Source organism: Rhinopithecus bieti, unplaced genomic scaffold (genome assembly GCF_001698545.2).
Source record: "Rhinopithecus bieti isolate Rb0 unplaced genomic scaffold, ASM169854v2 scaffold_5350, whole genome shotgun sequence".
Lineage (NCBI taxonomy): Eukaryota > Metazoa > Chordata > Mammalia > Primates > Cercopithecidae > Rhinopithecus > Rhinopithecus bieti.
This window is the reverse complement of record NW_016804837.1, coordinates 52111-67650: the sequence shown is the minus strand read 5'-3', so window position 1 is coordinate 67650 and position 15540 is coordinate 52111. Positions and strand designations below refer to the sequence as shown.

Here is a 15540-nt window from a genome sequence, read left to right as displayed (position 1 = left end):
GTAGTCCAGGAAGGAGTGGAGTGGCTAGGATGAAAATTGGGAGGAGGGGCACAATGGAGGTGACTGGATACATCTAGCAGGCATTTAGAAATGAAATTGTTGGGAATTGGTGATGGACCATATATGGGGACAGAGGGAGAGGGAGGAATTGGGGATGACACTTAGAGTTCTGACTCGTGCACATGGAGGAATGGTAGAGACATTCACTGAGGTGTGTAGTATCCTAAGATCAGGCAGGGGGAAGATTGTGGTTTCTATAATGGGCGATGGGCGTGTTGTTGAATCTGAGGTCTCCGAGACATGTGAATGGAGATACTGAAGTGATGTTATCTACAAGTGCTGGGCTCTTTGTTTGTTTTGTTTTTATTGCATGGGAGGTCTTCCAGAAAACCTGCTAGACAAATTCTAAAAGAAATATAACACTCATGCTGGGTACTGTTGTGAGAGATTTATATAAACTATCTTGTTTAATAGTTACACAAGCTCTGTAAGGTAAGTACTATTTTTTTAGTTCTCTCTATTTTATATTCCAGTTCAAATTCATCTCATCAGACTTGCCTGCTAGAGGCATTACCTTTGCATCAAGGGCTCAGACATTTAAAAGTTTTGTTTCTCTTATAATAGCAGTAGCTAAGTTCCATCTTTAGGCATGCACGTACTGAACCATGGCGTGAATTGTGATAATAAGGTTTTAGAGTCTGTAAATAATGTCTTGTGAAATTGGAGCCATTGGGTCACTGGAAATATTTATGCCTATCTGTGGCTATTGGTCTATTTGCATGATTATCCTTGCCATTCTCCTCCAAGCTCTGAAAAGACACACTGAAATGTTTCTTTCCAGCTTGTTCACGTCTGGACTCACATTAACTCTATGACCATATTTTATTCCAGACGCTCCTGAGAAATTCATCAGGCTGTGAAGCGCGCCGTGATGAATATCGAGCAGAGTTTACCACAGCTTTGCAGCGCGTTGACTTATTCATGGGTCAATTCAGTGAAGTCCTGTTAACATCTATATCCACCTTTGTGAAAGGAGACCTCACCATCGCTAATCTTGGGACATCAGAGGGTCGATTCATGCAGGTAAGTGCTTTCTGAGAGTAGCTGTGCCTGTTCTATCTGGTATTATGCAATTAATTTGCTTTTGTTTTTGTAGTAAGGTATTTGCAAATACTGTAAAGTCCAAATCATAGTAGAAACCGGAACACAGACTGAAAGCCAAACAGTGAAGCCTGGTCCACTTTCTGTTAAATGTGTTGTCTCTTTTTGTTAAGTTCTTGAAGCTTTCAGTTTGAATCTGGTTGCTTTAATTTTCTCATCTGGAATGGTGTGGGGTGTTTTTCGTTTTTTTTTCCCCCCATTCATAATTTCTGTCACATGATTGGAAAATAAAATGAAACAATTAAAGCACTTCTGGGCAATTTTTTTTTTATTTCAAGGGAAGCTACAAATCAAAGGAGAGCTATTGTGTGAACCACGCATCTCCATGAGAAGAAACATTCACATCATTGAGAAATATTGGCAGGAGTTAGCAAGGGACAACATTATCATCAAAATTCCATTGTAACTCAAGATCTCCTGATTCTGTAAAATGATAGGGTTGGACGCAAATAAGTTCAACTACAAAAAAAATCCAGATTTTATTAAGAAATGGTTTTAATGGATAGCAACAGTATTTCCATACAACAAAAGTTTCCATTTCAACTTACTGTGTTTCCTAGATACAAGAACCACAGCACTTTGCAAAAACTAAAATACTCTCTTGTTGGATTAGCTTTTACTGTTTTGCAGTTATTGGTGCTTTCAACATGAGTTGTTAGTTGTTAGTAGATTCTTGATGAGGGAAGAATGACAATAGCATCTCTGGAAATCTTGGACTTCTATGAATACTAGAAATATCTTTTAAAGGGAGATGCTCATTTCATAATTGTCGGATGTAATTAATACCCCCATCAGACAATAACCTCCAGTAAATCAACTGAGAATGATAAGCTTTTCCTATAACTTGCCTATCTATACATCCTATGTGTGTATTCTTCTACAAAACATTTCTTTAATTACCACTCTCTTTATAGCAGCCTGGATATCGATCATTGTCATATTTTAAAACCGGTAAGCTATGTTTTTCTTGTACTAATGGCATGGTGGAATTTTTTCAAGGTCAAAAACCACATAAGTAGAACCTTCCTAGCCCAAAACTAATCATACAGGTCCTGTTATCTAATTATTCACATAGTAATCTCCCTTCTATTGCTCCACAGTGAACTACAACTTCTCTCCCCCTCTTTCCTGTGTCCATTCCACTGTGCTTATTTACCCAACTCATCCATCTTGACCGTTTAATTCTATCCTTAACTTCTCAAACCTGAAGGAGGGATGCCCCGCCCCTCCCACAGAGACATGCGCTCTCATGTATTTGAAATATGGTCACATCTATTATGTGTAAAATGTGTAGTATTGTTCTGTGTTTATACATGTTTTTAATTTATATAAAATTGCATTCTATAAAATTGCAAAAATGCAAAGACAGACTAGAGAAGCTGGCATCTATTGATTTCTTAATGTGTTCGTTATGTTGATTTGCCCCCTTTTATCTTTATTCCTGCTTTTTTTTTTTCCAAAATCGTCCATTACCTTGCCAATCCGGTTTTGTATGAATAAGCTTTTTATGATTACTTTAGCTCTGACGTTTTTTTAACATCAAAAGTTCCCTGGCCTATTTCCACATTCTAAAGTTGTGATAAAATTCCTTATTTAAATGTGTTGCTTTATTAACTGAGTAAATTCTGCTGCGTGACAGAATCCATCGCCTGAAGGATATGTCACGCGTCAGTCTCATTATAGAAACGCTGTAGCAAATGTTTTATTCTTATCTGCCAGCCTTTGTATAAAATAAACGATATTTTGCCCGTTAACTATGCACCCAAAACAAAAGGTAAAAATAAATGCTTATTTTATGAAAAGTACTGGTATCACTGATTTTTTAAAAGTGGCTTTTAATTTATCAAATAAGTATCAAGAGCCACCTAACTTTGCTTTACTAGACGAATGAAGCAAAGGAAACAGTGACACAGAACCTACCTTTAAGAAATTAAATTTTAGCACTTTGGGAGGCAGAGGTGGGCAGATCACGAGGTCAGGAGATCGACACCATCCTAGCTAACATGGTGAAATGCCATCTCTACTGAAAATATAAAAAAACTTAGCCGGGCGTGGTGGCGGGCGCCTGTAGTCCCAGCTACTCGGGAGGCTGAGGCAGGAGAATGGCGTGAACCCGGGACGCGGAGCTTGCAGTGAGCGGAGATCTCGCCACTGCCCTCCAGCCTGGGCGACACAGCAAGACTCCACCTCAAAAAAAAAAAAAAAGAAAAAAAAGAAATTAAATTTTAGTAGGAAAGATAAACATATTTACCTGATAATAATAGTACATATGAACAAAGGGCTATTCGAAACCATAGAGGATCTATTTCTCTGACGCTTGCCTAACAGAATTTCATTCCATTATATTTTATAAAGAAACCTAAAGCATTTGAAGGATCAGTCAACATCACTGAAGTCCAGATATTTACAGTAAATAATAGTGGGGGAGGAGTCAGGAGTGGAGCACGGATATGGCGACCTCCCACTTTAATCTGTCAGAGCAGTGACTTCCTACAAAGTTCTGTAAATGTTTTGACTGCGCCACAGTGCTAAATCTATGGCTAGGTCTAAGTTTCCACAGCTCGTGTTTTAGTAAATACGATGAAGTTTCTGTTACAAAATAGAATGGACATTTTTTTTCCCCAAAGACAGCTGCCCTGCACAAAAAGGAACAGAAAAACGATTTTACTTCCTTCCTACCCTGAAGCCTAATGGCAAAGATGCTTTGCAAATTTTTTTCTCCCAAGAGTTTGCAGCTGTTTCTGTCTTTCCTATTGTGCTTATGTTCAGCTCCGGCTGGGAACACAAGCTACAGCCCCAGCTGTTGGGTGCAAAGTGAATCAGGTATTTCACAGTGGTTATTTGATTAGAAAGAATTATATTGTTTAGCTAACAATATTTTGTGTATGGCAAAGAAGACATTTTTGACATGTCCTAACGTTTAATGATATGTAACTTATCTTGTACAGGTGCAGCTGTATCTGAAAATACTGATGCATCCATATATTTAAGTCTCAATATCTGTAGAGCCATGTCAATGTAGATGAAGATTTAAAAACAATTTTTATTTGCATGATCACTCTCTTGGGATGCTTTGAAGTAAAATAGTAGGGTAAGCAATGTTTGAGATAGTGTAAGTGAACAATGAGAACGTGCCTTCTTACAAACTGGTGAAGGAGATGTAGAACAGAGCCAGACTTGGGAACATTAACACAGTGTACGCAGCTATGTGGGAGAGGGAAGAGGGATTCTCATGAAGATCACAGGACTAATCACAGGGATTGTCCACGTCTCCCTTCTGAGCGCCTCGTCTAATCTACATCCAAAACAATGCTTCCTTGATTTTTTTTTAACAGCACTTGTATAAGGCCTTTAATCTCTAAATGCAAAGCATTGCTATTAAAATATTTGTGCATGACTATCAGGCCAGGGAGAGTGAGTGGATCCGGGATGCAAGGGGGAGGTGGGGGGCCCTTTCAAGACTTGTTTCAAGTTCAGCTCCACAAATATTCACTGGGCAACTACTGTGTGCACTACACTGTGCCTACTCCCAGTGGCCACTGCCTGGGCACTCTCACCACTGCTTCTGAGCTCCGTGGTTCCATCCTAGCTCTTCCCGCATGCCCCTTTCCCCTCTCCCAGTATCTAAATGCTGTTACTGCCCACTCATCACTCCTGTTCTCTTCTGCCTCTTAACTGGACCAGTTGGATCTTAAGTAAGAAATCCAAGGAGATAGAGATCACCTAAAAAGATGTCCCATGTTCAAGATCATTACTTATGACCACTGTTTAAAGGACTGTGTTAGTAATCAGTGAACCTAAAAACAATTACTCACTTCCAATAAGAAGAATTCGTTTATCTATTAACCTCCTGTCTTCAGATTCCTTCAGTTCCCATGCCCCCATCATGGAATGTCAGTGCTTTCTTTGAGAAGCCTGTAGTATGCATCACGTTTGGAATTACTGCCATTTTAGAGTATGTAGACGCAGATCCCCAATTCGTCAATGTTGTGGACATCTGGCAGAGACACAACTGAAGGAAGCTTCAACTTGAACAATGATTCTCTTTAGGGATTTCTAACTTACCCATCTCTTTTATAAAATGATCAGATAAAAATATTATCTGCCTCTGCCTTTTTTTATGTGTACATCATTAACTTAGTTTTAACCCTAAAGAATGTTAGCTTTGGCTTTTTTATTTTTTTATTTTTATTTTTTTCACAGACTCTCGCTCTGTTGCCCAGGCTGGAGTACAGTGGTGCAATCTTGGCTCACTGCAACCTCCACCTCCAGGATTCAAGCAATTCTTGTGCCTTGGCCTCCTGAGTAGCTGGGATTACAGGCATGCACCACCATGCCCAGCTAATTTTTGTACTTTCAGTAGAGATGGATTTCTCACCATGTTGGCCAGGATGGTCTAGAAATCCTGGCCTCAAGTGATCTGCCCACCTTGGCCTCCCAAAGTGCTGGGATTACAGCTATGAGTCACTGTGCCCAGAAGATTTGGTATATTTCTTTAGAGGAAAATACACTCAAGAGTTCTGAAATTTTTTGTGTGTAAGAAAGAACTTTTTAGAAGTAATAATTTCAGTTGTGTCCATAACTAAAAATCAAGTCCAGTTTATGTTTAGTCTCCCAAAATGAATTGACACATGCCTTGAAAGACATACTTTGTACATTGTTACATGCATAGAAATTTAAAATATCATAAATATTTGAAATCAGAGGACAAGGCTAAGCTTCTGTTTTGGCTTTTGGTAGCAAGGAGTAACTGAGATTTCTTGCATGGGTGCTTTTGGAAAAAGCAGAGAGACATTTTAAGACATGAAATATATATGATGTATCAGTAGTTTCTTGAACTTTTATTACTTTTTAATTTCAGAAAGAGGTACACCTTGTGTATAAATTAGCTAATTCTGCAATCAACATATTTGAAATACTGATTTGAATGAATCGGTTATTTTAAAATTTAAACAAATTTCCTAACTTACTTGGTTTTTAGATGTTCAAAATATTTTTTTACAAATGCCTCAATCTGGTATTGACTCATTTTGACTCATCTCAGAAAGTTGAAGCACACACATCAGTATTGTAACAGAGAGGAAAATTGTTTTGCCTTTTGGATGTATCTGGCCTTTAAAATGTCAAGTTGGTATAGAAGGACTTGTACCCATTTACCAAAAAGAACAAAGGGAAGAACAGAGTAAACTTCATTTATTTCACTGTTTGCTACCTGGCACTTTGTCTTATCACTTTCTGAGCTATCAGTACCAATCAGCAATTTCTACTTCTTATTTTTTATTTTTTTCTTTTTCAGAAAACTAGATATTTACCATAATTGAAACAGATAACTCTACTCTTCATATTCTGATTTCTTTTTAAATAAACACCACTTTCTATCACATACTGAAGAAAATAGGAAACCTGAAACAGGAAAGCAGAAAGAGGCATCAGAAATACCTAGAAAATGCAGATTAAACTCTTTTAGGTTAATCTAGATTCTGAAATATTTAAAAACCTCATGCCTTCATTAAGGCTTAAATAAGCTTCTTATTTCAGTCTTTTTGTATATTAAGGCAACAGATATGCCTTGAGGACCAGAGTCTGTATTCTGTATTGGGAACTCCAGGGTAAACAGATGTCCTCTCTGAATTCATAGGTCACATCCTGCTATAACCTGATCCATTTATGAATAGTGTCATCTTCACTCACATTTTTTCGTTGAGTTTCAATTTCCAATAATTGGCCAGTCGTGGTGGCTCATGCCTATAATCCCAACACTTTGGGAGGCAGGGGCTGGAGGATTGCTTGCGGCCAGGAGTTCCAGACCAGCCTGGGCAACATAGTGAGACTCCATCTCTACAAGACATAAAAAAACTTAGGCATGTGTGGTGGTCCATGCCTGTAGTCCTAGCCTTTTGAGAAGCTGAGGCAGGAGGATCGCCTGAGCCCAGGAATTAGAGATTACAGTAAGCTATGATCATATCACTACATTCCAGCCTGAATGACAGAGCAAGACCCTCTCACTTTAAAAAAAAGAAAATCCAATAATTTGCAACATCTTTCATTAAGAATGAAGCTTTCCTTATACCTCAATAGAAATCCTATATTGTTCTTAAGTTCTAAATTAGAATCAATCTAGATGATATCAAAGCTCCCATTCAGTTTTATTGGCCTTAAAATAGAAATGCATATTTTTTGTTCATGTAAAAGGAAACTTCAGTCTTCAAAAGATTGTATGTAGGCTTCTTGGCTACATTTTAATCTATATTTCTGTAAGACTGAATCATTTCCAGTCAGATTTACTGTGTTTTGGGGGGGAGTTTTTTGATTTGTTATAGGGATGGGGTTTCCCTATGTTGCTCAGGCTGGTCTTGAACTCCTGGGCTCAAGCGATCCTGCTGCCTCAGCCTCCCAAAGTGCTGGGATTACCAGTGTGAGCCACCACACCTGGCACTACTATTATTTGATCCCAGGATAACTATGCAAAGAAAGGCTGTGTTGCATGTTTTCTAACATGCTTTCCATCCAGTTCAGATGCATTGAAGGCCACTGAGAGTATCATGTGTGGAACCCATACCAGTAGAGTTGGATGTTGGTGCCTCAATGAAAGTAGTACAATACCAACAAGCATTCCAGTGGTTACTCAGATCTCTCCAAGAATATTAAAGGATATGAAATGTTCTTAGTCCAAAGCAACTCTGATTAAACCCTATGTCTTGTTCTACCCTCAGCTTCCAGGGGTCTCTCCCTCTCCTTCAAGAGGTCCACTCTCACACACGCTGTTCCAGCCCCACCATGCGCCACCTCCCACACCTCTGCTCTGCACCCACCCATAGAATATGCCACCAACCTTTCACTGCCTCTGCCAAGCACAGGCGCCTAGGGAGTGCCTCGTCTCCTGCTCTGACTGCTTTTCCTAAGGAGAAGCCACTTTTGTTCCTTCCATCCCTCCCCTGCCTCCAGCCCTTCCAGGACCCTGCTTCACAGAAGACCAGTCTGACCATGAGGGACTGTTCTTCAGAACACTGACTGGTGTATCAAGCAGGGAATACCCAAATATTTTCTTGGGCAGGAGGAATGGGAGGAAGGCTGTGAACCCTCTTACTTAATTTAAGAAAGCATTTGGCAGAGAACCATAAACCAGAACCACAATGAAGTACCACTTCACACCCAGTAGAATGGCTAGAATCAAGAAAATAAAAAATAACAAGTATAAGCGAGGATGTCAAGAAATTGGAGACTTCATACACTGCTAGTGGAGATGTAGAATGGAGCAGCCACTATAGAAAATGGCTTGACACTGCCTTAAAGGGTCAAATAGAGTTGCCATAAGACCTAGCAATTCCACTTCTGGGTACCCAAGAGATGTGAAAATATATGTTCACACAAAAAGTTGTCAATATTCATAGGAGCATTACTCTCAATGGCCAAAAAGTGGAAAACCCAAAAGTCCATCAAGTGATGAATTCATAAAAGGTGGCATATCCGTATAATGAAATATTATTTTGGTGATAAAAAGGAGCATGAAGAACTTTGAAAACATTATATTAAGGCCAGGCACGGTGGCTCACACCTGTAATCCCAGCACTTTGGAAAGCTGAAGTGAGCAGAGCACTTGAGGTCAGGAGTTCAAGACCAGCCTGGGCAACATGGGGATACCCCGTCTCTACTAAAAATACAAAAATTAGCTGGGCATGGTGGCCCACGCTTGTAATCCTAGCTACTCAGGAGGTTGAGGCAGGAGAATTGCTTAAACCCAGGAGGCGGAGGTTGCAGTGAACTGAGATCGCGCCACTGCACTCCAGCCTACGCAACAGAATGAAACTCCGTCTCAAAAAAAAAAATTAAAAAAGAAAGAAAGAAAAAGAAAACTTTGTGTTAAGTGAAAGATGCCAGGCACAAAAAGACCACATATTATAGGATTCCATTTATATGAAGTATCTAGCATAGGAAAATCTATAGAGATAGGAAGTAGATTAGTGGTAGTCAAGGGCTAAGAGGATATGGGGAGACTGGGAATGACAGCTAAGGGATGTGGGGCTTCTTTTTGAGATAATGAAAGCATTCTACAACCCTGTCTCAAAAAATTAAAAAATTTAAAACTGTTCAATTGTCCACTTTAAAAACAATGGGGGAAGTACACAGAAACCTCATACAAACATGTTAAATTGTATTCATCATTCTTCAAATTTAATTCTATTAATTAAATGGTTTAATTAAAGATAAAACTGTCTATGGGAGGTAAGGAGATAGGGCCTTTACATATTTGTGGATATCTCACACAAATTTACTTTGTTCAGGTTTACAAATTTGGGGGCCTAGCCACAACAGTTTTATTTGTACATGTATTTCTTCCCCATGTGCTACCTACAAGAGGCTATGTGAGATCAAAACCACAACCATCCAGTAAATTCAGATTCTGCCCTGCCCCAAATGTGTTAGTCCTGTATTTTCAAGGCCATTATAAAGAAAAAATATTTTGTGACCTAAATACTAAAGATTAGTTGTTGAACAGTAGAAACTCAAAAGATAATTGTTGGTCTTCTATTTTGTGCTAATTCTTCTACGATTGCCAGGTTATTTATCATAAGAATTACACCTACATGCCAAATTTAGTTCTGTCCCTAGAAATATCTCCATGACAACCAAAAGGAACTCCTAATTTCTGGTACGCATTGCTTCAAGGGTATTTTGAGAGTTAAAGTGGTTAATCGATTATTTAGAATCCTAGCAATAAGAGAAGGAAAAGAATTAAGGGTAGAAAAACATTTACAGCAGTAGGTATCCCTGCAGAGAACGGGCTAATGATCAACTAAAAGGCATTTGCATCTGCGGTACAACCTCTGTGCAAAATTCCAAATGGCATTCTCATTTCCAAGTCACCTCACTTTTCCATGTGCCTTCCTGTCTTCTCATCTTCATCCCATTTTCTATAGCAAGCAACACTCATGCTAACTCATGATCAAAAGTAGAGCTTGGTGAAGTGTACTAGTAGCATTTTCTCTATGCCATCAAAAACTATTTAGACGCAGAGACTTTCTCCTTAGGCACACTTAACTTGTGCAGCAAAAATTACTGAAACACAGAGTAACTGGCAAGGCAAATACATTGTGAAATTTGTTTTAGTACTTTTACTCACGAGTGGCTCTTGGGAGCTCAGAGTTGAAGCTTTTTCAATGGTATTTACTCTGGTGCTCCAAAGGCCTAGCAGTTGAGTGTTTAAGAGGTCAAGCACATGGATTCTGGCCTCAGATAAAGCTCTGTGGAAATCTGACTCTTGTACTTTCTAGCTGAAATTCTATGTTGTATTTTTCTTTAAGGAAAATAATAGTACCTACCTTATAGGGTTATTGTGAGGAGTAAACAAAATCTCCATTTAAAGCACTTAGCACAATGTGTGACTCAGTTACCTGTTATGAAAGTACCATACATTTGGTGCTCTTCAGACAAAGCTCTTTAACAGAGGATACACATATCAATCAATCCAAGTCCAGAGATGCAAAGAGCTTCCAAAAAGAAAGAGAAAGGTTAATTCTTTCTGGGAAAGGACTATCTGGATGGGGTTCAGATATTTCATAAAGTCACAGATGATGACCTAGTAATTAAGAAGGGATTGCTTATTATAGATTCAGGAAATGGTATTAAAGAGAGCAAGAAGGTAGGAGGAAAAAAAGAGCCGTAGGAGGTGACTGTTTTGTAGCTGGTCTAAGTAGAATGGAGAAAACCAGGGAGACAGACACAAAATGCAGATGTCCATTGCAAGGTTCATAGTAATGAATAATCTTCAGTGAAGTGCAAAGCACAGAATGAGATGGAAAACAAAGTCAGGGTATTAAGACAGACTGGTGTTCTGTGTTGCTTTTGACCTATGTGTGAGAAAAGGAGTTTTTTTGCTTTTGTGTTTTTGTTTTTGTTTTGTGTTTTGTGTTTTGTTTTACTTTTGCAGTTTGAAGTGATTGGCAACAGCCAAAGAAATATGGGGGGTACTGGGAGGGAGGATAGGAAAAATGAGACGTGGTGAGCACCAGAAGGGAGTTAAGATTGCAATATTGGGTAACCAAAATCTGGATAATTTGAAATAGAAGCTTTGGAAGTGTGACATCTGATATTCTGCTTGTAACCAGCACCCAAAGGAAGGTGGGACTGGTAATTGAATTTCTGTTCACTTTGCCTGCAAAGATCACCAATACCTATTGGGCCCTAAATTTAGGAAATAACAATAGTTTCCAACCTTTCCCATCCTGACCAAGTGACCCTTGATCCATCACTTAACTTCTGTGCAAATATAACCACCCTTTTTAATGGAGATGTTTTGAAAGCATTGAGTGTTTAGGGTAGAACAAACATTAGAGCACAAATGTCATGATGTTTAACTTTTACGGCTGTATGTACGGCTTGGTTAGTTTCTCTATCAACAATCTACTCTCTGAGAACAAATTAGGTACTTTGAGAATCTTCCCAAATTGCTTCAGGCTACTTGGCTCCTTTATGGTGCTGAAGAAAAGATTCACAATTGTTCCCCAGGACATTTATATGTTGTATGTGTTTGTTAGAGTACAAAGCAGTTAATTATTCCTGTAATTTTCATTCCCATTATATGAATGAGAAAGCTGAGGTAGAGGTAGTGACTATGTGATCGTAATCGCACAGATGCCCTTGTTTGTCCTGTGATTTCATACCTACTGCGAGTAAATGCGCATTCAATGAAATGTAGAAGACTATTAGAGATGTTAAGCAATTTCACAGTTGCCTAATTCATGTCTAGGGCTGTGCTGAGCCTCCTCCACCTTCATGTATATGCAACCCAGTGGCCTACTTAAGAGTGAAAGTTTCTCTGAGAACTCCAACACCCTCCTAAAAATCTAAGTGTTCATCTAAGATAATCATTCGGATTTTATCCCAATTGTTGTCAATCACGCTTTCTGAACTTTATTATTACTGGGTTCTAGGAACAGGACAGATGGAAATTAGATAGCTGGGAAACATCCCAAATTTTAAATACCTGAGAGCAAAACTGACATCAATCATCAAACCTCATTTCTCAGGCATTGTTAAAACCATCAGACCTTATTTTAAAGCCAGACCAAGAAGCAGAGTTTTATAATCCAAGTAATAATATATCGTGGGACAGTGGTTTATAAAAAATACAGCACATCATTTCAAAGTAGCTGGGGCCTGTTTTGACCTGAAAAGATCTATAAATGTGGCTTAAGAGTAGCACAGCTGGAACTAGCTCCAGTATTCCAGTCTCCGCGTCCACTACTCTTAACCATTACGTCAAGGGAAACAGCCTGGCGGGGAGGATTAAGAGGATAGATTTAAAAAATAATCCAGAATCTTTGTAGCATGTGTGGTGTCTTCTTTCTGGAGAGAGTTTTTGTTCCTCCATTTCCCAATACAATTGCAGGGATTTGTCTGTATGTGTTGCCAATTGATTGAAAGATCTCCTTCCCTTGAAACCATTAAAAGACCATAGGCAAAGTCTGTCTTGGGGGTTCAGATAATTTGACTTCAAGGCAAGAGATTAGAAGATGGCATATTGATTTACAATGAGAGGAACTGTTGGGTCTTTAGTTCAAACACCCACAAGCCCTGCTGCTAATCTGTTATTACCATTATCATCCACATTTTCCACTTATATTTAAACTGAGCTTGTTGGAATAAGGATGTTATAACTTTTTTGCTTTTTAGGTTGTGGTTTCTCGATCAGGACCATCAACCCCTCATGTGAATTTTCTCCTGGACTCTCACCCGGTGTCTCCAGAAGTGATCGTGGAGCATCCATTAAACCAGAATGGCTACACACTGGTTGTCACAGGGAAGAAGGTAAGCTGTTCTCACAGGGAATTTCCATAGATGTGGTTTTTCCCAAATGGATGTTTACAACCAGTGTCATTTGGCCCTTTATAACATCTCTCTTCATCTTAAATTTACCCCTCCTCCATTAGGTTCTTTAGTGAGTATTCCAGAGATTTTCTGAAATCGAGTTAATTTGTTATTCAAGGAAGACTAGACCTAAGGGAAGTCTTTTTCAAAACTTCTCCTTTTGTCCTATATTTCTCAACAAGAAAAACAAATACACAGAATGAGAATTACAGTCCTAATGGCAGAACTCTAGTGCAGGCAGATAAATCCTGGAAATGTACATTGGAATCCGACTCCAACCAACAATCCCTTTTCTCCTAGAGAAGAATGTGCATCTTGATGCCGGAATGATATGCAGCCTTACTTAGAATTTTCCAGAGGTTCGAGAGTGTGTTCCCATCACTTAAATTATACTGTCTTGTTATTTTAAAATCATCTCAGACAGGGCACAATGTCCCTACTATGTAGAACCTCTAATGTTGCATGACAATGCTGTGCTCACTGGACAATAATGTTACTTTTTCACATACCTGCTAACAATAGAGGAAAGGAAGGAATCAGATTTTTAATATTGTAATCACTGTTATGACATGATTTGCACACATAGGTGCTAAGTCTAGTAAATTCTATCAAATGATATTTACGTGTACCTTTTGTGTACTTGCTTTGTAATTAATGAACAAACTAGATACCCCTCTGGAAGCCCTTTCCACCCCTTCTCTTCACAGATCACCAAGATCCCATTGAATGGCTTGGGCTGCAGACATTTCCAGTCCTGCAGTCAGTGCCTCTCTGCCCCACCGTTTGTTCAGTGTGGCTGGTGCCACGACAAATGTGTGCGATCGGAGGACTGCCCCAGTGGGACATGGACTCAACAGATCTGTCTGCCTGCAATCTACAAGGTAGGAATCTCTAACAGCTGGCATACATGTTTTTTGTTTGTTTGTCTGTTTTTTGATACCAATCCCACTAATGAAAAAAAATTAAAAACTCAATTTACTTATTTAGCTGTGAGTCATCCAAAGCACCATCTCCCTCATGGCTTTATCCCTGGGGTGGGCGGGGGGCGGTGTTTGGGCATCCCCCCGCGTCCTGCAGCTGAAGTACTTGCTTCACATTGTCTAGGTTCTCTCCCTGGGCAGCTGCTCACCTTTAGTGCCGTGTGAATAAAAGAATGATGGCGAATAAGCAACAGTGCTCCCCATTTTCTCACAGTGGGGCCTGTTCCCTCCTGACTCACCCACTCTCTGATTCCTCGCCACTTCCTTTATCTGTCAAGTGCCCAGACATGAGCCTCCATCACAGAAACAGATCTGCTCATGGCATATCCGGGAACCCTGAACTGAACCCTGCAAACTGGTGATCCCTGCCATGTTGGGGCACACAGGACAGTTTTCTTCCTGTCTGGTGCATAGATGGTGGCCTAGTCTGTTCACAGATGAGACTGAAGATTATTTCCCAGGGTGATGTGGGAGGCAGGTGGAGGTTCAACACCCATGGGTGGCTGTGAGTCTTCCTTCAGTGCTCGCAGAAAAAAAGCAAAGGCTCAACTGATGACTATACTAACGTCTATACTTCTGTAAGCCATGTCACTCTTTAATTCATTCTGAAAATATTTATTGAGTGCGTGCCATTTAGCAGGCTGCCCTCTTGTCCGTGGGGAGATATAGTCCAGAACAAGACAAGCATATCTCTTGCTGATAGAGAACTCAGTTTCTGGCAATGGACATCAGCTCTAACATCGCAGCCATGCTAACTCCATTGCCTTAGTTGCTTAAGCATATATTTGGCACTGTGAAAATCTCCATGCAATTTAAAAAAAATTTCTTGGTCCAAAACATCTTGCTTAAAAACACTTCCCTGGTGAGAACTCAGCATGTATTTTTCTCTGCCTGCTTGTGGAAAAGTTGGACTTTAGTAAATAGTTCTTAGGAAAGATTCGAGTTAAAGGTCTCGGTCACCTGGTTCATGCCCAAGTAAACAAAATGTGCAAGTCTGAACAAGAACCACCCCTGAGTGCATGGCTGTTTTCATTTAGTTACAGTTTGGAGCAAGACTTGTAGTGGGTGACTGGGTTTTAAACAAAGTTATTTTCTGTTAGGTGTGACACGGTTATTAAGACTTAGCTTGATCGACCAGAGAATAAACTAAAAATACAGTAAGAAAACAAATGTATACTGTAGTATTTATGCACTTTTTTGTTGTTCAGCATACTTTTGGAACCATGTGCAATTTTATACTTTTATAAACACACAACCTCAGCAATTTGAGACACTAGGAATCTGAACTCTGCTATTCCATGAAATAGATATGGAAAATATATGTGTGTGCCCATGCAATTAAATCACAAGAATTTCATTTCAAAAATAACCAAGCTGGTATTTTAAGTAGAGAAAATGGTTTGATAACCTGTTCAAATGAAACCTTTCATTTAACTAATGTGCTTCCTTTTACTAAGCATAAAAGCTATACTAAAATGCTTAAAAATAAAGTAAATATTTCAGAATGTTCTGGAACCAGAGAATCTCTTGC

At 39.3% G+C, this 15540-nt stretch overlaps 1 protein-coding gene across 1 annotated transcript in view; it reads left to right on the top strand.

Moving 5' to 3' along the window:
• Nucleotides 1-15540, top strand: part of MET (MET proto-oncogene, receptor tyrosine kinase) — a 93149-nt gene that overhangs the window by 52358 nt on the left and 25251 nt on the right. The window contains 3 exon segments of the mRNA XM_017870654.1: nt 892-1083; nt 12835-12969; nt 13737-13910. Coding sequence (XP_017726143.1) covers nt 892-1083; nt 12835-12969; nt 13737-13910 — 501 coding nt within the window.